Raw genomic sequence first — 24,860 nt, forward strand, 5'->3', positions numbered from 1 at the left:
AATTAAATCCTGTTCCGACTTTTCCAGCCACATTCCCGCTGAGTCGCGACCAATCTGGTGGAGAGTTAATGCAGCCTGGCCACAGGCTATCCATCACACACACACATACTGTACTGTACTGTACACGCACGCACGCATGTACACAGCTTCAGTATTATATACCACACCTCTGTGCTCCAGCGAGCTGAATGCAGTCAAAATGTTAAGGCCCTCAAGGACAAGGTACATAATCTCTCTCCCACTCTCCTTCCTACCCTCGCTTTCCTGCTCTACTTCTCTCTTTCTTTGTCTGTCTCTCTCTCTCAACCTCTCCCTATCCCTCTCTCTTGCTGACACATGCATCACACACAACACATGCATGTGCACCTATTACTCCCACGACTTTACAATCAGTGGCCATGATCCCCCTGGAGGCCGGTGCAAAACGCCCTTGAAATCTAATAAAAAGTGGTAAATGAAAAGAGTTGGGGGGGTACAGGTTCTTAGGACTTCACACTGTTCAGCACTACAGCCATAAATGCTGCAGAGCACCAGGGTATCATTGCAGTCATTAGTAAGGGCTCATGACCTACCAAAGCCATCTGCTTGGTGTTACAGTGCTGGTCTCGACTCTCTGCGTGTCACTGTGTGTCAGAGCGTGTACTGTAGAGGTGCCGTATGTCATGTCCCATATTCACCCTACGGCAAGTAACAAACAGGCCTTCCATTGCCAGATAAGTTGACTCAATAGCTGTGTGTGTGTGTGTGCGTGTGTGTGTGTGCGTGTGTGCATGTGAGACATTAGCATTTTAGAGAGAAGGGATGATGTCAGGTGGGTGGAGAAGTGTGACAAAGGTGAAAGACGCAGAGAGCACCCCAGTGACTTCACATGTCACACCCATGCATCTGAGACACATACATACACAGCAAAATCCTCAGTGTTCATTTATCCATTTGTACACTTGCAGAGTTAAATTAACACTCTGTGATTTTACTGTGTATAGGAGGGGAATGTCTGCACACATACGCACACAAACATTTTGTTTTGCAGCATTACGTGCACTTTGTGTCAATGGCATCTAACAAAAAATCAATGCTCATGAGTTTTTCTCACCTGACTTTTCTTTCTGTCTTTGTCTCTGTCTCTCCCTCCAGTGGTGAGAGTGGTTCTGGGAAGACAGAGGCCTGTAAGCACATCGTGAGACACCTGGCAGCACGCACCAGCCCAAAAGGCTTTGCTCTGGGACCCAGGATGAAACATGTGAGCTCTCCTCTCCTCTCCTCTCCTCTCCTCTCCTCTCCTCTCCTCTCCTCTCCTCTCCTCTCCTCTCCTCTCCCTAGCTACGTGCCATGTGAAATGAATGTGAAAAACTGAAGAATGATTAATATACCGTCTACCCTGTGATTTTATTATGAACGCCACACCCACCACCATCAACCTCTAAATCTCTGAACAAGTGAATGTTCTGATTGTTCTTCAGTGCAAGTCGTCCCCCCGCCACCCTTCTTTCCCTTGTTTTCTCTGTGATCAAATAAATCCAATAGCAGTCAGTGTAGACAAGCAGAGACGAGCGTCTCGATGAATGTCGCCTACTGTTCTTCTACAGCAGTCAGACGTGGGGTGTGAATAGATATATGGATTAGCACGCCGCAGTATGGGGCCCAGGATGGGTACAGACTATACAGACTAGCGGTCTTTTTGTTTGGGCCTGATGGCTGTCCCTTTGTCTCAGACATCACTTTTGCACCCTTGGATGGTGTATGTGATTGCACCATTATGTGCTCAAGATACAGTAGTAGTAGGTGACCTCCCCGTCTCTGTGATGGTGATTCTTTTGGATGGAGCCATTTGCACAGAAACGGTGCTTATTAGGAGAGAGCGCATTCTCTCTCCTGTGCTGTGCAGTTTGATGACGGAACACAAGAATAGAGCTAGAGCTAGAATGTTCCCTATCCCATTCATCTACCAGTGAATGAGGAGCTACGTGCTGTGAGGATGGCAGGTAATGATCTGCCAGCAATTTAAATGGCCATATAATTACTTGCTCGTTATGAAAGGGGGAAAAATCGGACTTTAGTAGGGTCATGGGAATTATGATTCCTCCCTTGCACTCCCTTGAAAAAAAAAACCCACAGTCATTTAAGCTAGCACTCAAATCATTGATCCTGATCTTGTTAACCACTTAAAGCCCTATTTTAGACTTGGGCTGTTCGGAAATTGCGATTCTATCTGAGCTTGTGACATGGCCAAAATAGGGGATGCCAGGGTTAATGTGGTTAAAGCAGATTGGAATAATGTCTTAGCTAACATAGACAAACGATTCAGCGGCGCTCTAGTCCTCTAGCTGGGTAACAGTGTGTTGGGTGTGCAAGTGCCTTGATCTTATGAAGTAATCCTTATGCAGTCAATATCTGGGTCACCTCACTCACAGAGCACACAGGGACAAGAACGTGCAAGTTATCCACAAATAGAGTCACATCAGCATCTAGTGGTGAAAAGTTGAATTGCAGCAGTACTCCAGTTATATGGTTTCTGTTTAGTTTTTCCCGTTTTTTTTAATCCATCGTTAATCCCGCACTCAGATGGCTACTCAGATGGGTTATGATGAGCATTCGGGGGGAGAAGTTTGGGTTGAAGTGTCATACTCAGGGACACTTCACTTCATGTTTCTTATCGAATGTGTAAATTAACTAACTCTTGCTCTTGTCACAAATTTCACTGTAAATGAAACAAAATGCAAAGAAATTCCTATGTTCCAGGATAGCATTGAGGTTATGAGAAGGCCTGTGGTTCATATCTCATGTCTGTAAAACGTATGGGTCATTACCTGTATATTATTATTATTATATAATTCATTTCTGCTGTATTGTTGATAGTGACAATGAGACAGGCGGGAGAGAGAAGGGATGACAGTGAATGGCCTTGTGTCGAATTCAAATGCAGGCCAGCTGTGGGAAGGACTATTAGCCTTATTTATGATCCGCCCATTGTGGGTCATTATATCAGAAATTTACAGCACACACCGTGACCTGATGTAAAAGACACTGAAAGATATCAATGGCACTTATATATGATTGCTGTTGTCTTTCCCTCTATAGGTGAACTGTATTCTAGAGGCTTTTGGACATGCCAAGACCCAGAGGAATAACAACTCTAGTCGCTTCATCAAACTTCTTACCGTGCAGTACTGTGAAAAGAGACGGACACTGCTCAGAGGTAATAATAATAACAATAATGGATTTTATTTATAATGCACTTTACATTTGTGAAAATTTCAAAGTGCAAAGTAATCTGCACGTATCTCCTACTAGCAGGGTATAATTATTTATAGTATAAATAATAAATAAAAAAACACAGCGATGGAAAGTTTCAGGCCAATCCGGCCTGTGGTGTGGGCGTGCATAAAAGATACATACATAGATACATACATAGACACACAGACGGACATACAGACAACTTCAACGTTATTAGATAGATGTGTGTCTGTAGCATTTGACTTGTAATCTACTCACTTTAGATTTTCTTTTGGAACTAACCTAATATCTCAACAAATGTGGAATATGTTGTTTGTATTCATCTTAGTCACTTAAACCTTACTGTATATACTTTGTTAACCGGAGTCCCCAAGGGGTCTGTACAAGGACTGCCCTTTTTGCCTCTACACCTGGTACACCATCTCTTGCTGGAAGATTGACGATCTACAAGCTCACAATGCGTTGAAACGCAACATGTTTGTGAGCTTGTTGATCAACTAATTAGAATAGAGACGCTAGGGATCAAGTGGTCAACACACTCATGATTTCCCTGTTTACGTCAAGGAAGGTAGATTAAGGAAGAGACGCGCTGGACGCCGGGCATGCACCATGACACTCATGGGTGGCAAACTCCCACCGGAAGTTCGATGAAATACTGTACATTGCAGTGAATGAGAGCCGGCTGGACAGCTTGTGAACGATTGCGACCGTTGTCATATAATCGGTTCAGGAATATAAAAGAAGACATATCACAGGTTGTTTTGTGACCACTGGTTTTTCAATGTGCACAATAGGTAGTTTTATTGAGGCATCTAAACAGCGGCAGGTATCGTTTCAGGCTCGGTACTATCGTGAGATTTGTCTGTCAGACTGGCAATGATGGACAGTCTCACGATACTTTGGCACGTTCATAAACGTACTTTGTGCTCTTTAAATACCTCTATAAAATCATACAGCGTACACATCGAAAAGCAACACAGCCGAAAACAATGTGTGATATGTCTTCTTTTATTTTCCTGGATGAGTATTTCACAAAGGTCTCAGTCATTCAGAAATAGTGATTTAATATTTATGAGCTGGTCCACCTGGCCCTCATTGACTCCAAAGTATTCCATTGAACTCCCGGCTTACTTAACAAAAACAAATAATAATAGAATACAATCAAATCAAGAATCATACATAATAATATAGAATAACAGTTTGGTATTTATACGCACTTATACAACATTACCAAGAGGGGGCAGTAGAGCTCCATCTCTATCTTTGAGCACGTGTCCTTTTTTGCTCTATTTAACAGTACCCATCGTGCTCACCTCAGATGACCTCGGTGAATTGAAATATTTACCGGATAGTGGTAGATCATGACAGCTCATATTGCTGTTTGACCTGCCTCTCTAATATATATGTGACCTATGCTCTGTATTTTTAGCACGTATCTACACCTACATGCTGGAGAAGTCGCGTCTGATCCACCTGCCCCCTCACCAGCAGAGCTTCAACATCTTCTATCTGATGGCTGAGGGTATGTCGCCAGAGGAGAAGAGTGCACTGTACCTCAACAATGTCCTCGCTCACAGGTACTGAAACCAGATTCACATGACATGGTGGCCAGTTTGTTCTCACATCATAAAGGGCCGTCCACATTAAGCATGATGAGTATAACTATGAATATATTGTTTTAAAAAATTGTTCAAGTGTATTCAAGTCCACTCAAGTGGATTGCAGTGTCCCACCACGACTGTAACGGCAGGAATGATATGGTTGTGGTCACTTTCAGAGCGATTTGATGAACGATAGAAACACTTGACAGGCAGCCAATCAAAATCCGTCCGAATTTTACAGGGCGTGACTTTCAACACCACACTCATGTTCAACATGTTGAGAATGTTATTGTTCATCAGTAGGGATGATCGCATCGTTATCGCACGCACGCGCACGCACGCACGTGCACAGGAGGACACACATGCATTTTTTCTCATGCATTTCAATCTGGTCATTGTCCACTAATAAGGACACTGGTGCTGACCTTAAGTTGTGTGTGTGTGTGTGCGTGTGTGTGCGTGTGTGTGCGCGTGTGTGTGCGCGTGTGCGTGTGCGTGTGTGTGTGTGTGTGTGTGTGTGTGTGTGTGTGTGTGTGTGTGTGTGTGTGTGTGTGTGTGTTTGTTTGTCTGGCTAATGATATAATAAGAGTGTTAAGCAGACCGCTGATGCAGAATAACTAGGATTATTTTAGTGCCTCACCCAACGCGACCCCTTTATCAACCCAAATATAGCCTGCGTTTTCACATCCTCTCGTATCGTATTGCACCCTCCTAACCCCCAGTGTAAAAATGGGTAAATTTTTACACTCACAGTTACATTAACGCTGAGGATTTTACCGTGTAGATTTTTACACACTCAGCATGGGACTGAAGATTAGAAAAACATTAACCAGGTCAGATTTGCCTGTGCATGTGTGCGTATGTGCATGCTTTTACATTATGCACGGATGCTAGTCGGTATGTGTGCAGTGCACACACAGCTGTGTATTTATTTGTTGCGTCCACCTGTCTTGTCTGTGCATGTCTGTCAGTGCACTTCTGCTTGTGCGTGCTCCACAATTTTGAGGTATTTTTATTTTACTGGAGTATTTCCAGTATTTCCAGTTATTAGACCTACATATACTTTGGCTATTTTCAAAGGATTTTATAAGTTTGGAAACTTGTGAAATGGGACATTGTGCATAATGAGTACTTTGACTTTTAGTATTTAAGTATTTTGATGCCAATACTTTTGTACTTTTACTCAAGTAAATTTTGAATACTGAAACTTTTACTTGTAACAGAGTATTTCTACATTGCGGTATTGATACTTTTACGCAAGTACAAAATGTGAGTACTTTTTCCACCACTGCTCGTGAGGTGTGACCGCCTGTCCTAGTCGGTTGCATCGACAGCCCCTGTCGCAGTGGGACAAAAAAGTGTTTTTTTTGGAGCTCGACGAGCACATTGGACAGGCCCACTGGCATGACACTAACCCATCCACGACCTCCCCATGATGTCTAGTCACCATGGGGTGTTGCGTGATACGACTCCCCTGATTTAAACCCTGTCCTCTCTTTACCCTGACCCGCTCTCTCTCCCAACCCTCGCCACTCACACCATCACAGTTCCCTTTTCATGCAAGTGGATGAATGTGACACATGTACAGTATGTCATAAAACCCGTTGGCTTTGTCTCTCTCGTTCCAAGGCAATGCCCGTAAATTCTCCACTGGGGCACATGGTGAGATGCTTTTTGACAGGTGCGCCTGTCCTCGTTTTTTCCCTGATACGTTATCGCTGGTGACGGGTGGAAACCTTGTATGTCCAAAACAGTTCCTTTTTTTATTATTGTTATTTAAAAACCATACAAAATGTGAAAATAGCTCACAGCGCGTCGCATCGCCCGTGTTCTGTCTCTGTGCGGTAGACCTAGGCTAGGGCAGGCCAATATGTCGATATTATACCAATGTCGTGATATGAAACTAGATATCGTCTGGGATTTTGGATATTGTAATATTGTGATATGGCTTAAGTGTTGTCTTTTCCTGGTTCTAATCGATTAAGCCTTAAAAATGGTAATACCTTCTTTTTAAATAAAAAAAATTGCTGATCTGCAAGCTCACAACGCGTCGCATGGTGATGCGTTGTTAGTTTGTAGATCTGCTATTTTTGCAAAGTTTTGAAAAAAATAAATAAAATACATTGTCACATTATCGATATCGAGGTATTTGGAGTGTCCTTTTGATGATTCCTCCTCCCTGTGTCTCTCCCAGGTATCTGAGTGGGGCTCATTAAATTAAAAAAAATGCTGATCTGCAAGCTCACAACGCGTCGCATGGTGACGCGTTGTGAGTTCGTAGATCTGCTATTTTTGCAAAGTTTTGAAAAAATAAAATAAAATACATTGTCACAATATCGATATGGAGGTATTTGGAGTGTCCTTCTGATGATTCCTCCTCCCTGTGTCTCTCCCAGGTATCTGAGTGGGGCTCATCCCGGGGAGAGCGCTCCAGTGGCCTCAGCGTCCACCCAGAGCAGGGAGCGTCTCACTGCCCTCAAACAAGCCCTGAGAGCCCTGGGCTTCAACAAACTGGTACTGAAATAACATGACATACATAGCCCTATTTCATTACTTTACCATTTTGGTTTGAAAATAGCATGTTTACAAGCGCACAAGCTGTTGTGACACATTGTGAGCGACAGGGTTTACGTAAATGTGACACCCACCCAAGTCTAGACTGTATGCCTCTATTTATGCATTTATGAATGTGCTGTAAGTGATAGTGTTTAGTTAAAATAAGTGTTAAATAGCTCTATATTCCCATAGCAATAATTTCTATAGAGTGTTTATTCAATAATCAGGGTCTCCCTATCTCTCCAGCTCTTTAGTAAACTGAAAATATATTTTAAGGTCGGGATACCAATTTAATCCAATCGGGAGAGAAAACACATACCCGATAAACAAGTGAAATGGGAAGGGATGGGAAAACAAAATCACTTACAGCACCTTTCAATTGTTTATTCTGAATGTTTAAGTGACACTGAGCCATAGTACGTGAACAGCATGTGAAAATATCAGAACTGTGGGATGGCAGGCCCGTTTGCACCTGATGGTGAGAGAAGACCAGGGAGGTGGGGGGGAGGGGGGGGGGGGTGGTTGACCGAGTGCACCGCGGTGTCATGTGAAGCATGCATGCCGGTAGTGTGTTTGCGGTACAGAACAGCCTGTCCTGCGCACTTCTGCCTCGCATGTGCAAGAGAGAGAGAGAAAGAGAAGAGTGTGTTCCCAGCGCGTTATCGCGTTTCTATTCTTGGATTCCCAGTCAGCATCTGTCAGCAAGCAGTGTGACCACCACCTCACCTTTTAATCCAACAGCAGTCAATACACGCGAGGAGGGGAGGGGGGAGGGGGGTGGAGGTAGGTGGGACGGACTGCTATATCCTGATTGGATAGGGACGCAGGTACAGTCTGTTTAGAGCACTGGTTCTCAACCTTTTCAGGCCACAACCCCCCAAAATAATCGTATTTGAACTGGGGACCTCCCCCCTCCCCCACCCTGACAAGCACTTGGAATTATAGGCATTACATTTAGTTTGACTCGTTTCCACTAAATATTGTGAAAATAGCAGATCTACAAGCTCACAACGCCTCGCTTTGCGAGACGTTGTGAGCTTATGGATCGGCTATTTTCAAAATATTTGCCTCTCTTATATTATTTGACAATTTGGCTTGTTTTGACCAGTTTTTATAGTATAGTTTGTTGATTACTTATGACGCAGTAATGGTCTTTTTCTTTTCTTTCTTTTTTTTGTTTGTTGAGGTAATAAAAAGGTCTTTAAGTCCTTAAATTGTCTCTTCACTGTCATCTGGGGACCCCCCCCCCCCCCCCCCCCCCAACATCATGTGGGGACCCCCCTGGGTGTCCCGACCCACAGGTTGAGAACCACTGGTTTAGAGGAGGAGGTCACAAACGTTTCTAGCTTGTCGATTGGCTATTTTGATCGGCTATTTTCAGCGAAAGCTTTCTCCACAATAACAGAAAACAGAAAATACACTAATATTGAGCCCTGGGGGACTACGGTTACCCATATGGAGTTTAAGTGGTTAAAGTGGGTCTGCAACCCACAATGGGTCATGGATCCATATGGCTTGGAAACACTGATTTAGAGATAGAGCACACATTACGAGAGGGCAACCAGTGTCTTTACCGGACAAGGAGGAGAGACGTGGAGGAGGAGGAGGAGGAGGAGGAGGAGGCTGAAGGAAGGTGGGAGTCATAGACCACCCATTGATCTCTGTCTAAGCTCTCATCGGGGGAAAGAGTCTCAGCCCAGACCCAAAGGTCAATTGTCATTAACGCTCCCTATCGCTCCCTTTTCTCTCTCCCCTCGCTCCCCCTCTTCTCCTCCTCCTCCTCCTCCTCCTCCTCAGGCCCGGGAGGAGGGAGGGGTTGCTCTCTCTCTCTCTCTCTATGTATAGAGTGTCAGACAGAGACTAATGCATGTGTTTATCTCCCAGATATCAGCTCCAATATCCTGCCCTCAGAGCGTGCACACGCACTAGCACACGCGCGTACACACACACACACACACACACACACACACACACACACACACACACACACACACACACACACACACACACACACACACACACACACACACACACACACACACACACACACACACACACACACACACACACACACACACACACACACACACACACACACACACAGAAACACACACACGTTTGTATTACTATACTTGACATTAACGTTTTAGATTGCTGATTTTATTAATACCATTTTTAGAAATGTATTGCATTTTATAACCCTAAGCCAACAACCATTTCTCTTGCGAGGAAGACCAGTGAAATTGTTCTCGCAGTGTCTGTTTCTCAAATTTTACTATACTTGTGGGGACATTTGGCCCTCACAAGTATAGTAATACACACACACACACTCACACTCACACTCACACACACACACACACACACACGCACACATGCACATAAACATGCACGCAAACACACACATGGGCGTGAAATCTCCACACGTTGCACACAAACTCAAACATCCCCCTCGTAGAGAGAGTCAGCGGGTCTGTGTAATGGGTAATGGGGGATTCCATTAAGCGTCCTCTACTCAAGGACAGGGAGAGAGAGGAGAGGAGGAGGAAGGGAGGAAAGAGGGAGAAAGGGAAGACGTGTGGTAAACAAGGGTTGAGTGGAAGGAGGGAGGGAGATGAAGGAAGAGAGCATGAATCATTTTAGGGCTGCATGCAGCTGTCGATTATCTTCTTAGTGATTATCCTATAACTTTTTCGATTAATCGAATAATTCTTAAAAAGGTTTTACTTTTTATGTATCAGTGATTTCTTTTCACTATTTGTTTATGTTGAAAGAGAAAAAAAGCTACATTTCAAAACTTCCCCCAAAATTGATTATTTTTCTATTTGAATTATAAATAATTATGAATTGATTACTTCGTGTTGCACCCCTAAACCATTTTTACATCATATCATTTTATATCAAAACCAGACCTTTCGCCAAAAAGGAAATCATTTGAATGTGCGGGGGGCTTAAAATTGTCTTCATAACACTGATACATTTTATTTTAATTGTGTTTGGTAATGCATGATCTATCTTGATTTAAGGTTGATTATTCTATACTATCATATTATATTATTTTATCATAGTGTCAGCTAGCCTAGCACTAGCATAAAAGACACAAAAATGGCTAAATGTGACCTTCAGGGTTAAACTGATTGTATTACAGTAAACATCTATCTCTCTCTCTCTCTCTCTCTCTCTCTCTCTCTCTCTCTCTCTCTCTCTCTCTCTCTCTCTCTCTCTCTCTCTCTCTCTCTCCCACTCCCCCCCTCTCTCTCCCGACCAGGAGGTGGAGTCTGTGTTTACGTTGCTGGCCACCGTGCTCCACGTTGGAGACCTGCGCTTCACGGCACTGACGGACGCCGACACAGCCTTCCCCTCTGACCTGCAACTGCTGGAGCGAGGTCAGCACCCCTGTCACGTGACCAGGGTCACTCCTTTAACCCTCACAGCGGTAGCAGCGGGTGGGGAGGTGGATGGGGAGCTAGGGGTGGGGGTGACAGCGGGAGAGGGGGGGGGTGTATGGGGGGGCAGTAGTCAGTCACCTGTTTGGTAAGCCCTTTTACTGGCAAAAGTGTAACCATGGTGCACTCTCAACCATGTTGCTACACACACAAATGCACTTGAGCTTCCACACACTGACACTTTTACGTATAGAGGCCAGTGTGTTCTCTCTCTCTCCCTCACACAAACACTTTCTCATTATGCAACCGCACACATGTGTTTCCGTGACCTCTGACCTCAGCGAGACGGTAAACAAATGACATCAGCGCTGGGGGGGGGGGGGGGGGGGGGGGCCAGAGTGGGCTGCCGTTGTCAGGGAGATGTGACGTCATGGCTAGTGATGTCAGCAGAAGGGACTGGGAAGTTCCTGTCACCCCTTAACGGCCGCCTGTTTATGGACAGTGCTACGAAGCCCCAGGGATGACTAACCACTGCCTGCACCACCGATTGATTCCACAGTGACGAGTGGTAGCGCTGCTGGACTCGTCGTCCTGGCAGAGCGCTGGTGTCATTGTCCGGCAGAGTGAATCACACAGGGGAGCAGGGGGTGTTATCACCACTGATGATCAATCTGATTTTCCGCAAGTTTCCTAAGGATTGTATTGATGCCATTCGCAATGCCACCACGAGATTAATCAGTTTTTTTTCACTCAACCTGTGTTGTCTCTCTCTCTCTCTCTCTCTCTCTCTCTCTCTCTCTCTCTCTCTCTCTCTCTCTCTCTCTCTCTCTCTCTGATCCCCCACCTGTCTCTGTCTGTCTGCCTATTTGTGTCTCTCTCTCTCTCTCTCTCTCTCTCTCTCTCTCTCTCTCTTCTCTCTCTCTCTCTCTCTCTCTCTCTCTCGGCAGTGGCTGGAATGTTGCAGGTGTGTTCCGATGACCTTAGCTCCGCCCTAACCTCTGATGTTCAGTACTTCAAAGGTAACCTTTTACTGGCCTTGTTGTCCATCCACACATGAGATTTGAAATGTTACCCATACTTAACAAATAACTGAATTTGATATATGATCATTTAAAGAAAGACCTATTGATGACTGTGTAGACCAGGGATCTCCCATCACACAAATATTTGGCGGACCCCCAGTAGTAACTCTGAGAACTCCTAGGGGTCCCGGACCCCCTGGTGTAGACCAAAGATGAGGCAGTTAGTAGGCTATGTCGTCTGTGTGTGGAAACACAAAACTATTAACTGCTCAGCAGCCATGCCTTCGGCGTGCCTGGGCGCTCCAATGAACACAATCGGCATTGTTTGTGGTTGGGAAGCCAGTGAGGGGTCTTTGTCACAGCACTAGCGACCCCTGCTGGCTGATCTGTTCAGCGGGGAGGGGATCCATGGGAAATAACCTGAACCTCCACATGCGTTATGCCGTCCTGGTGAAATGTCTGAATCTGATACTGTATGTATGTGTATATGGTAAAAGTTATGTCATGTTACCCAACATCCCCGGCTCAGTCCCTTACCTTGCTTTGTATCAGGTGATGTAATCACACGGCGCCACACGGTGGAGATGTCTGAGCAGTACAGAGACCAGCTGGCCAAAGCCCTCTATGGACGTGTCTTCAGCTATCTGGTCAACAGCATCAATGAGTACTTACAGGGACAGGACGACACCATTGGGTATGCGTGTGTGTGTGTGTGTGTGTGTGTGTGTGTGTGTGTGTGTGTGTGTGTGTGTGTGTGTGTGTGTGTGTGTGTGTGTGTGTGTGTGTGTGTGTGTGTGTGTGTGTGTGTGTGTGTGTGTGTGTGTGTGTATGTACACACATGTGCGTGTACATTCGTGTTTTTGTGCCGGTAGCTGTTTTCAGCTCAATACATTTTCCTTGAAACTCTGGAGTTCCGATAACAGAAGTAGTTATCAGAAGTAGTATACCAGTGTAGTATATCTGTCATCACGATGTGGCAACACGTTCAGCCCTGTGGGAGAGACAACATAAATGATGACAGCCATAACACATAGTTTAGAGTTGGGCTTTGGAATAGCTTAGATTGCGTCATGGAAAGACACATACACTGAATCGTTGATATCGTTGTCGGGGCTGAAACCTTGTATCTCCATTTAAAGCGTGTCACCGCAACCCTCCGTTATTTAGTTATTGGCTGATGACTATAGCTTGTTCTCGCCAAAAACGCAGAGAAAAACAAGAAGGCAGAGAAAAATATTTGTTCTAAATCCTTTAGCATTAGATCGGACAGGGCTGGGTTTGTTGTGATCACGTTATTTCTGGGTGTACACACTTATCTCGGAGTTCCTGGATCACTCATAGGTTGGCGAAGAGCGCACACACACACACACGCACACACACACGCACACACACACACACGCGCACACACACACACACACACACACACACACACACACACACACACACACACACACACACACACACACACACACACACACACACACACACACACACACACACAGTACATAAACTCGCAGGTGGAGGTCAGTGGATCCTTGGTCTTCTTGTTGATGTCGATGAGTCTTATCGCATGCAGATAAGCAGAGCTCTAACTTCAGGAATGTGTTTGTGTTTTTTTTTCCTTGTGTATGCATGAACCACAGAATGCAATAAATGCCTCTGTGGAACGCACGCCCTTTACCGCTCACACCCCCCATTCAAGTAAGATAAGATAGCATAAATTCGGAAGGAAATGTAGGTGTCATAGCAGCAACAGTTGTTGAGAAAGAAACACAGGTGAAGAGTCAAGAACCAAACCAAAAATGTAAATAGATATAAAATAAGGGGTTCTCCAGGATAGTGTCCAGCTTTCTCCCCGTCCTCCCCTTCCTCCTAACCACCTCCAGATTATCCAGATTATCCATAGCCTTCCTCGACAGCTTGTTTCTCGTTTGTTGGAATCCCTTGTCAACACACCATGGCACAGAAGTACGGCACTGGCTACCACAGAGTGGTATAACATCTGCAGCATCCTGGCGGACACATTAAAGGACATGGGCATCTTCAGGAACAGCTTGCTCTGTCTCTTTTTGTAGAGGGGTTCAGAGATGTCAGTCCAGTCCAGGTTGTTGTTGCACACAGGCAAAGCGAGACCTTGAATTGAAACTTTCCCCTGAATTTAGTGTTACAATGGGATGCATACTGCAGTAAACATATAATGACTTAAATTAAAAGTTAAAGTTTCCATTTAGTCCAACAATACACTGTAAATCAAGTTACAGTTTTTTTTTTGCTATGCTGTATGCAAGTTTGTGTGTCTGTGTGTCTGTCTCTCTGTCTCTGTCTGTCTGTCTGTCTGTCTGTGAGCATGCGTGTGCTTCTGTTACCCTGTAAACCTTTGATTCCCTTCCAGTGACCCTGCCTTTGAGATCGGCATCCTGGACATCTTTGGATTTGAAGAATCCCAGAGGAACGGATTTGAGCAGGTGCGGGAACAGTTAACGTCTGATTTATACGCCGGTATCGCATGCAGGAAATGGCTGATCTACAATGTTGTAGCTAGATCGGCTATTTTTGGTTATAATTACTCACTGTTGCGTTACACCTTATTTCAATCGCAATACACAGAGTTGTGCTCAATCTTTTCCCAACGCCATAGAGCAACAAGGCCATCATCCTGTGCCATTGAAATGTTTTGCAGATTAGTGTGCGTGGCTATGTGAGGCCATCACTAGCAGAAACACAATCAAGCTGTTAAAGAGTGTAGGAGTCGTCGCCCAGCATCTCGCCTGGCCTTAACATTCTTGTGTGTAATTGTAATGAATGAAGTGAGGTGTGTAACGGCTCGCTGTGGCGTGATGTCGCCCTGTCCTCAGATGAACCCTCCGCTGGCACAATGGCCATCTCTGTGTCACCAGCAAGAGCAGTCGTTCCCAACAGTGGGTCCGGACACATTTTGGGGTTGAGAACCCATTTTTATGGGTTGCGAGTAAATATCCCCTTTTTTTTCCAAAACCCACCCCGAGAAACACCCCCCAAATAATATAATTAGTTTTAGAAAAAGAAAATAATAAAAAATCCAGAAATGCAAAAAAAACATATAGTAGTGAAAATGGCAGATCTACAAGCCATGCTATTTGTGTGAGCAATGTTTGTCCATTTCGAGCATGCCAGTGATTTGTGACGGTGTGTGATTACATTGTTTGAACTCTTCATAGCAGAGGGTACATTATGTTCAACTCTGTGTTGCTCCTTTGCTATGGGCTATAAATCTGCCACTCGCTGTGTGTGTGTGTGTGTGTGCGTGTGCGTGCGCGTGTGCCCATATGCGATCTATGGGTGTAAATCAAGGAGATAAGTGCTTACTCCAACTGCTCGCAGCTTACCTACGCTTCCCCTGAGACCTCCAAGGCTCTTCTCAGCTCTTATTAGTGTGCACTGTGCATGCGTGTGTGCGTACACGCTTTCTTGCGTGTGTCTTCGCCTTCCGTGTCTGGTGTGGTGGCAAGATGTCACTTGGCTTTGTTCTTGACCAGGATTTTCTCTAATCCCAGCAGAAAGGTGGAATTGAGTGACCTTTCCTCCCACGGTCACATAGAAAGTGCCACTGCAAGCAGTGGAGGGGAAAGGGGAGGGCAGGGGTCTCTCTGAAGGGAAAAAAAAGGTGGATAGCACAATTGGCTTAACTCAGGTATGGCCAAAGTGATCAGAAAATGTCTCTTAATCCTTCCATTCTCCTTCCCCACTACCTTTGCACTGCTCTCTCTCTCACCTGCGAGTTCTTCATCACTGAGAGCTGCCTGTTAATGACAACCTGCTGTAATCACCCTCATTACACACTGGAGGGGAAGGGATGGGCTGAACGCCAGATAAACAAACACCATGATCACTTACAGTAGTGGTGGTGACAAACAAGCTCTCCTGCTCTGACATGCTAATACACACACACACACACACACACACACACACACACACACACACACACACACACACACACACACACACACACACACACACACACACACACACACACACACACACACACAAGCACACTGTACACACTGTACACAAGCAGCATGATCAGGGGTCATTAGCGTAGCCCAGTCTTGTTAATTAGAGCTGTGTTTGCTGGGAGTGTTGTACCTGCTCAGCGCTTTCTTAATGAGCTAACTCAATCAACCACCTGCTGGGACTATAGCCTTTAATGGACTAGACTAGCTAGGAGGCAAAGAATAGACAGAAAGAATAGCTCCTCCTCCGTCCACACCGGCAGAAAAACATGGCACTAAATCAGTGTCTAAAAAGTGGGTCAAGGAACTTCTGATGTGATCCGGTGACCGTGACTGATCAACTTGGAATCTTGTCAAAAGCATGTAATATGTACTCTTGTGTCATTGTGCAGGTTTTTATGGGCTTCAAGTCTTTGAAAAGCACCTTGCCCAGTTCACAATTCTTCAAGAAATTATTTCAGTCCACTTTATATTTAAGTTTTTCTTTAGAACCATTGAAGAACCATTCTTAATTTTCCTTTGGGTATTAATTAAGTATTTCTATTCTATTCTATTCTATTGTCCCTGTTGCCCAGCCTGGTTGCCAAAGTAAAGCGTTGGCATTGTACATTTCTGAAAACCACAGATACGTTGAATGTTGACTTTTTGAACCAAAAAGACAGTGCATGTCAACATTTCCAGATGCTGGAAATATCTGCCGATCGGTTTGGCTGCAGCGCCTCGTGTAGTACAATACCGCTGAGTGGGTTCAGGGACAGTTTAACCACATGAACCCTAACGTTCCCTATTCTGGGCTAAAATAGGCAAACATTTGAGATTTGGTGTAGAGGGACAATAGAGGGGGCCAAGTACAGACCCCTGGGGAACCTCGGTCAATGCAGCATTGCTGTCGTTTGTGGCCTTAGTTTCACCTATTGACCCTTTTATGGACGCACACACTCTACACACAGCGCCGCAGGAGGAGAGCACAGAGCATTCTTGGATCTACATCATCCAGCTCACCCTCTGTTCGTGTGGAGGGACTCGGGATACAACCTGAGACACCACAGGCCAGAGAGCATCTCCGCCCACAGGACACGCTTTTTTTTTTTTAAATCTCGCCACTGTGCGATTAGTAGCCGAAGAAATTTAGGACGGTAGCCAATATTACACATCACATATCGCGTATATATAGGAAATAGGTGAACTGAATCATGACAGATGAACTGAATCATGACAGATTAACTGAATCATGACAGATGAACTGAATCCGGACAGATGAATTGCACTATTATTGCACTGGTTTCAGTTAGACTATGAAGTACTTATTTATTTTATTTGTCTTTTTTAAAGAGTATGGTAGGATATATGTAGGATTGTAGGATGTATGTTTTTTCTGACTTGTCTGTATTTTCAAATGCTGACCCTGGGAGCTGAGCTCCACGATTTCCTATGCATTCGTGTAAATGGCAAATAAAATAAAGTATTTTAGTGTCCCGTGTTCCTTCTCATTACATTTCACCCTAGCCCATTCTATAACAACCTCATAACAACACACAGAGTAGACTATTATTATTATTATTAGACTGAGATGTTTGATTGGGCAATGAACTCCCTTTCCCTGTGCTTTGATGGGTGTACTGATGGGTGGACTGCAGGTTGAGGCTGTGGTCATGTACTGTGCCTCAGCAGGAACACGGCATCCATATTGCAATGGGTGAGCTAGTGGAAGGGTTTTGGGTCCTGGAGAGGGACTTTCATTACTGTGTACACAACAATGGCCTCTGGTGTCCCTGTAAACACCCCCCATAATATTGGGGTCAATTCTATAACATGAGTCGGGTGTTGAGTAATGCCCCATTTACTTCATTGTCGATGTGTCACAGCTGTTTGCAGGACATCTTTGTGTGTGTGTGTGTGCGTGCGCTTTGAAAACATTTAGCCATGTGTCTCTGAGGTACCATGCTATGTGCTTCCAACTGTGTATTTATAGGGCAATGTGTGCATTAACGTGCGTGTGTGTTGTGCCGTTCCAGCTGTGTGTGAACATGACCAACGAGAGGCTGAGGCAGTACGTATCAGAGGTGCTGTTCCAGCAGGAGCAGGCTGAGTGTCTGCAGGAGGGGGTCACCATGGAGATGTGCATGCGCTCCCCCGGTAACCAGCCAGCCGTCCTGGACTTCTTCCTCCAGGTACAGTATGCCGTTGGATCAGACCGGCCCAGTCTGGTTCTGAGTGGGCAAGAGACACCCGTCCTTCCTTATGTACAGTGGTGGACAAAGTACTCCACCCTTACTTGAGTCAAAGTATAGATACTCCTTGTCAAATATTATTCAATTGAACTACAAGTGAAAGTTGCTAAAGTATTCAAAAGTACAAATGACAAAATACAAAGTACATCTTTTTCTGTATTGAATTGTTCCAAAACGATTTCACAGTGTAGCTCGTCACATAAAGCTCTCTGGCTAACGCCTCGATATGTTACAGGGCCGGGTTCAACCGGTTCTGCACACACACACACACTCGTGTTCCCTGTGATCTCGGGCAGTTCCATGTGAATTTGTTGAAAACAAAGAAGCCTCTCTCCGTGCAAGAAATAACATTACCTTTACGAGATAGAAGATGCTGTGACGTGACGTGAAGAGATCGCAGTTCAGCAGCTGTACCACTGACAAAGCACAAAATGAATGGAATGTGTTTCTCTTAACCAGTTGCACCCTGGCGTCCCCACATTTCTCTTAATTGTTTAATGCTTTTTCACAATTTTTGAAATGTTTCAAAAAACTTCAAAAGATTTTAAAAAATAGCCAATCTACAAGCTCACTCGTTGGAGTGCGACGCGTTGTGAGCTTGTAGAATAGCCGAAGTATAAAATCAGTCTTAAGTGGTTAAGCATATCATGTCAGTTCTGTTCACGGTGGATTTGCTGTAAATTAGTTTTGAAAATATAATATGTGTTTTCAAATTCCCCTGTCTTGTGTTTGTCTGAAAGGCAGTGAAATAAATTCCTAACCAGCCTTAAGTTGATCCAGCAATAAACATCAATAAAAGAAAAAAGCACCTTACTCAAATCATATCAAGGACAACTGGTAAATACGATTGACATGAAATAATGACTTGTCTCTTCCATGTTTCTTTCCAAGGGGATAGCATCCGGCTTGTAAATTCAGGCTATATAGGAAGTGTGACAGTTCATATGAATGGCCTGTAGTCTCGCTGTTTCACCCCTGCTGGTTGCAGACAAACTTTACACTTGATTGTATTACCTTAATAAACATTGTTATAAATACAATATGCTTCCAGTTGCTAGTTTAAAGTCTTCTTTCAATCACCATTATATGCGTTTTGGTAATTTGGTATTGGTATTTATTTAAAAATGAATGATAAAGTAGGGTATGTTTCTAGGGTTTCTACTGGTTCTACCGAGTGAAGACTCGCTGCGGTTTCAGCCAATAGCATTAATTTCCGTTTGCATTTCGGACCGAATATCAACCGGATATAGAAAGATGGCGGATTTGAAATCTCTACAAAATATAGGCTTCATTTGCGGTCTGTACAAACCAATGGCGTGACGCTGTCCATATTTTTTTTTACGGTCTTATGTTTCTCCCCCTGTCCAGAAGCCTCAGGGCCTGTTATGTGTTGTGGACGAGGAGAGCCAGAGCTTGCGGCCGGCAGAACAGACCATGTACAAGAGGCTGTCGGCCCAGCTGGACTCCACCCTGACCCACGGCCTCTCCCTCAGCACCAAGGATGGCAACGGCAACCCCCCGCCCAAAGACCAGGGACCGGCCTTCACCGTCAGCCACTATGCTGGACAGGTTTGTGTCTGGAATCATGCAGAATTATGAGAAAGGCTCTGAGAATTATACCTGTACGTTTTTGAGCGGTGCAACCGCTCCTATAAGAGGGTTTAGGACCCATCCGTGGCGAAAGTTTTTCTTTCCGTCGTGAAAATTTGTCTTTCGCTGTGACGCCATGCTATGGTTTTTAGCGTTGGCTATTCAAAAAGAGCAGTTATACAAGCTCACAGCGCGTCACTTCGTGCTGCACTGCGAGCTTGTACATCTGCTATTTTTTGAAAGTTTTTGAGGGAAACAAAATGTTGAAAAATGTTGAATAATTTTGAATTTTAAAGCTCTGTATATTGATAGTAATCATTACTATAGAGTGTTTGTTCAGTCACAGGGGTCTCCCTGTCTCTCCAGCTCTTTAATAAACAGAAAATACATTTTCAGGTACAGTAGTTGACAAAGTTTCAGCCAATCAGGAGAGAGTACACATTTATCAGCAGTGTTCCAGTTCCAATTTTGTCTGCTCATTTATTTGTGTCATCATTTCCAATTGCACTTGTTTAATCCGTATCTCGACTGAGTTCTATATCCTGATTGGATAAAATTGCATTTTCTGTTTAATAAAGAGCTGGAGAGACTCCTGTTACTGATCAAACACTATAGCAATGAGTACTATCAGAATATAGAGCTATTTAGCACTAAATAGCTCTATTGCGGTAGGCTATTATAAGAAGTCTGAGGAAGTGCAGTAAATACAATCCTCTAGAAGGAAGCTATTTGGTGTGTGGATCTTTCCGCTATAATCAATGTACTGTACAAGGTATTGTTATTGATCCAGCATCCATTTTATTCATTTCTTATTCACAGTGATATTAGAAGCCTTGATTTTGCTTCATGCTTCACACAGTCGGCTATTTTTGGCCAGCATTCCTTCCTGCATTTGGCGGCTGCAACTGTGTTGCTTTTAGCTTGTATAACATGTTAAAATTCTTCATATTTGTTTAATATGATGCATTGCTCTTAATTCGTAATTCGTAAAGTACGCTGCTCTGCTGCAAATGAGTTTGTCCATGTTTGTGATTGGTTATTTGCTGCAAACACCACCCCATTTACTGTACTAGTAGTGCTGATCTGAGCGTCACTCGAAGCTTGTCCAATCAAATCCGAATGTTATGCTCGTGACGCCCTCTGTTCCAATCAAAACCGGATGTAACGTTTGTGACGCCCACTGGCCAATCACGTTTGGATGTTACGTTTGTGACACAGACCGTCCAATCAAATCTGGATGTTACGTTTGTGACACCCACCGTCCAATCAATTTGGGATGTTAGATTGCTATCTAGCATAATATCTAGATTGGAATATCCTGGTTTGACTTAACAAGTTGATAACCACCTTCGGTTTACCGCTATTGGCGTGAAAGCGATTATATGGGTTAATGAAGCCAGATAATGAAAATATATCCTGTGTATGTTAAACATTTAAACTTGCTTCATAGTACAGGCCCATGGTGTGGTTACGTAACAAGGTAATGCAAACCGTAGCCACTGTGCATTTGGCATTTTTATTGTTTCTCGGCGGAGAGCAATAAAGAAAAAAAAACATTGCGACTGTGACTAATTGTTCTGTTTCTTAGCACATCTATGCATGCACATGCATTTATGATTGATTGATTGATGGAATATTTTATTATAAAAATGCAAAACAGCACGAGTACAGTCAAACACTTGGTCTAAAAGGATAACACCAAATGTAGTGTCCATTGGGGTCCTATGTATTCAATTCAACACATACAAAATAACTGAAAAATTCAATATCATTACAAATATAAAACACTATGCCAGTGAACCCCATTTTTAAGGGATGGGCTCAGGGCATTCCACACTTGGGTGGCAGTGCTGTAGAAGGAGAATTTACCCATGTTTGTTCTATAGGTGGGTGTTACTAGATCGTTGTTTACGCTCCCTCTAGTATTGTGGCTGTGGGTGTCGCACATTTTTTGGAGGTATTTAGTCAGACATGCGGGTATTGAGGGCATTGAGGGCAAAGTCGCATTGACTATTTTGAAAGACAATCCAATTTTTTATTGTTTAACCCTGTGCTCTACCCTGAGCCATCCTAGGCTAGCAAAATGTGTGGGAAAAAGGTGGGTCATGGACCCCAGGCAGAGAAGTAGTCGAATCAGTTTGTTTTGGGAGGTTTGAAGCTTAGTCTTTAGTGACATTGAGATGTTGGAGTACCAGGAGGTGCAAGCAAAGTTAAAGTGACATTGAATGAGGGCTCCGCGGCAAGAGTCCTGAGAGCACTTTTGTTGACAAAAGAGAATATTCTGCTTCAAAATCTTGTTCTTTGATTTACTTTTTGATCACCTTTGTTGCCATGCTTTCACCTGTCAGGTTTTTGTCAAGAATACAGCCCAAATAGGTAATCTCTTCTTTGCTAGAGATTACTGTGCCCCAAAAGTCACAATGTATTTTGAAAATGTACGAGTTAAATGGCAGTCAGTCAAACCATGTCCCCAAGCTGTGACAGCTCCTTGGAATTCTGAAAGTACTGCACAATGGATAGCACAATGGATAGAATGACTGTTCCTGTTCAAATCCTCATTGTCCTCGTGGTCATTTCACTGGTAATCAAGATGGCTGCTATGGAACATTTAATAATGTTCACATGAAAATAAGCATGTTTGTAATGCACAACAGGCCAGGCCGGTGTGTGTTTCCATGAGTTAGATTTCTTGCATTCTAGACAGCGGTGTTGTGCACATTCTAATGTTTTGAGTTTGCTGATTTCCAAATCGGTAAAACAATACTCCTTGGCTATCTTTGCTGTAATCTAATGTATTACTGTCTGGAACACACAAGGAAGCATCCACTGTATCCTGTACATACAGATATATAGGTCAGCATGAACACGTGTGTTAATATATTTTTTTAAATTATATGTCACACACAAATTCTAGTTTTCAATAGAATTTGCAATTCTAGTGAAAACAACTATGTTTTCTGTTTTCATGCTAGGTTTCATATGACCTCACGGGATCCCTCACAAGAAACAAGGACTTGCTCCCTCAGAACCTCCTGCTTGCCATGAAGTGTAAGTACAGTACCCAGTATTCACATGCACAGAACACGTATGCACAGATTAGACACACTAATGTAACCACACAGACACAGACAACTCTGTGTTTCCTTTAGTTCTCGTCTGAAGTAAAAGTGTGTGTGTGTGTGTGTGTGTGTGTGTGTGTGTGTGTGTGTGTGTGTGTGTGTGTGTGTGTGTGTGTGTGTGTGTGTGTGTGTGTGTGTGTGTGTGTGTGTGTGTGTGTGTGTGTGTGTGTGTGTGTGTGTGTGTGTGTGTCCGTGGTGGAAAAAGACAAAAAGTACTTTACTTAAGTAAAAGTATCAATACTGCAACTACTCTTTTACAAGTAAAAGTCCGGAATAAAGAATGTACTTGAGTAAAAGTACAAAAGTATTGGTATCAAAATGTACTTAAAGTACCAAAAGTAGAAAGTACTCATTAAGTTTTCAAATGAGTAAAATGTATAAAAATCTTTAGAAAATAGCAGATCTACAAGCTCACAATGCGTCGCATCGCGACTCATTGTGAGCTTGTAGATCGGCTATTTTCAAATGGCCGAAATGTATATAGGGCTGAAGTGGGTAATGTATGTTTGGATTAATAATCCAAATCTACAAAGTAACTAGTAACTAAAGTTGTCAAATAATTGTAGTGGAGTAAAAGTATAATATTTGCCTCTGAGATGTAGTGGAGTAGAAGTAAAAGTACTGAACATTGGAAATACTCCAGTAAAGTAAAAAATACCTCACAATTGTACTCAAGTACTGCGTACTTGAGTAAATGTACTATAGTTACTTTACACCACTGCAAACGTGTGTGTGTGTGTGTGTGTGTGTGTGTGCGTGCGTGTGTGTGTTCGTCCACTCTGCAGTGGACACAGCAGCATCACTGTGTATATTGTCTGTAGAAGGTGGCCAGATGTGGGGTGTTGTGGTGAGAGGGACACAGGGCCGCCGTTGTGCAGAGTGCCAGCACAGGCCGCACGTCCAGCAGCCTAATTGCTATAATTTACATGATGAGGCTAATCTTCTAAAGACTAGCCCTTCACTCACACTTGGCCGCTGTCCCTTCTGTCTGACCGACTTCGATGCCTTCGCTCCCTCGCTCCCTTTCATTAGCACACGTGCCAGCCAGGCCCAGTGCATCCTTGAGTTATATATACCCCTAACATATGTGTGTGCAAACAACAATCAGGCAAGGGGCATTAAAAAAGGATCAATTGGAAAGGATCAATTTCTGTGAGGATTTCCTTTGCTTTCCCTGTCTAGGTTTAACCCATTAAAGGGATAGTTCACCAAAAAATATATATATATATCCCATCGATTAGTGGAAAATGGAAAATTGAATTCATGGATATTTTTTTAGTTTTTGTTGCATTCCTAAGCCAATAATTTGATGACCAGCAGACTGGTGGGCAGCGGTTCCGGTAGGAGACACAAAGGAGACTCTTTGTGTCTCCTACCGGAACCGCTGCCGGTCATCAAATTATTGGCTTAGGAATGCGACAAAAACAAAAGAATATCCATGAATTCAAGTCTCCATGGGTGACTAATCCATAGAAAAAAAATCAATTTGGGGCTGAGCTATCCCTTTAAGACTGGGAAAGCATCTGTTATTTTAGATTGTAACCACTTTAACCATTATCTTTTACTTTGGCTATTCAAAAATAGCAGATATACAAGCTCTGTGCCGAGCTATGAGCTTGTAGATCTGCTATTTATTTATTTTTAATTGAAAATGTGTGCAAATCTTTCAATATATATTTTTTAAAGGGAACATTTGTAACTGCAAAATCAGTGGTTCTCAAACTTTTTCATGTCAAGGACCCCCAAAATGATATGTATTTGGCTGCGGATCCCCATCTCAAAATATGTTGTTCCAGGTACCCCCAGAAGCAAAGATTTTAGTTAAAAATATTCGCTTAAAAAAATATATATATATTCAAAGATTTGCACAAATTTTCTCCATCTTTCAAAAATAGCAGATCTACAAGCTCACAGTGCTGCACTCGGTGCGGCACTAGTATCTCCCTCTAAATAATGAAATTTGAATGATGAAAATAGCCAATCTACAAGCTCACAACGCTTTGCGTTGCGACACGTTATGAGCTTGTCGATCCGCTATTTCCTCTGAACGTTTGCCCCCAGAATAGGGACTCTAGGGTTCATTTCATGCAGCTTAAATGTGGTTGGTTCTAGCAGGGGGGCGCTTGAGGAGAGCT

At 43.6% G+C, this 24,860-nt stretch overlaps 1 protein-coding gene across 1 annotated transcript in view; it reads left to right on the top strand.

The window, feature by feature from the left end:
- myo16 (myosin XVI) overlaps positions 1–24,860 on the top strand; it is a 128,732-nt gene that overhangs the window by 67,414 nt on the left and 36,458 nt on the right. The window contains exons 14-24 of the mRNA XM_080412619.1: positions 1,135–1,240; positions 3,079–3,196; positions 4,664–4,811; positions 7,232–7,349; positions 10,657–10,774; positions 11,722–11,793; positions 12,349–12,490; positions 14,189–14,261; positions 17,801–17,956; positions 19,385–19,585; positions 22,579–22,654. Of these exons, the coding sequence (XP_080268745.1) occupies positions 1,135–1,240; positions 3,079–3,196; positions 4,664–4,811; positions 7,232–7,349; positions 10,657–10,774; positions 11,722–11,793; positions 12,349–12,490; positions 14,189–14,261; positions 17,801–17,956; positions 19,385–19,585; positions 22,579–22,654 (1,328 nt within the window). The remainder of the gene's footprint in view (positions 1–1,134; positions 1,241–3,078; positions 3,197–4,663; positions 4,812–7,231; positions 7,350–10,656; positions 10,775–11,721; positions 11,794–12,348; positions 12,491–14,188; positions 14,262–17,800; positions 17,957–19,384; positions 19,586–22,578; positions 22,655–24,860) is intronic.

The sequence above is a fragment of the Gymnoscopelus braueri genome, assembly GCF_963280865.1.
Source record: "Gymnoscopelus braueri genome assembly, chromosome: 18".
Taxonomy (NCBI): domain Eukaryota; kingdom Metazoa; phylum Chordata; class Actinopteri; order Myctophiformes; family Myctophidae; genus Gymnoscopelus; species Gymnoscopelus braueri.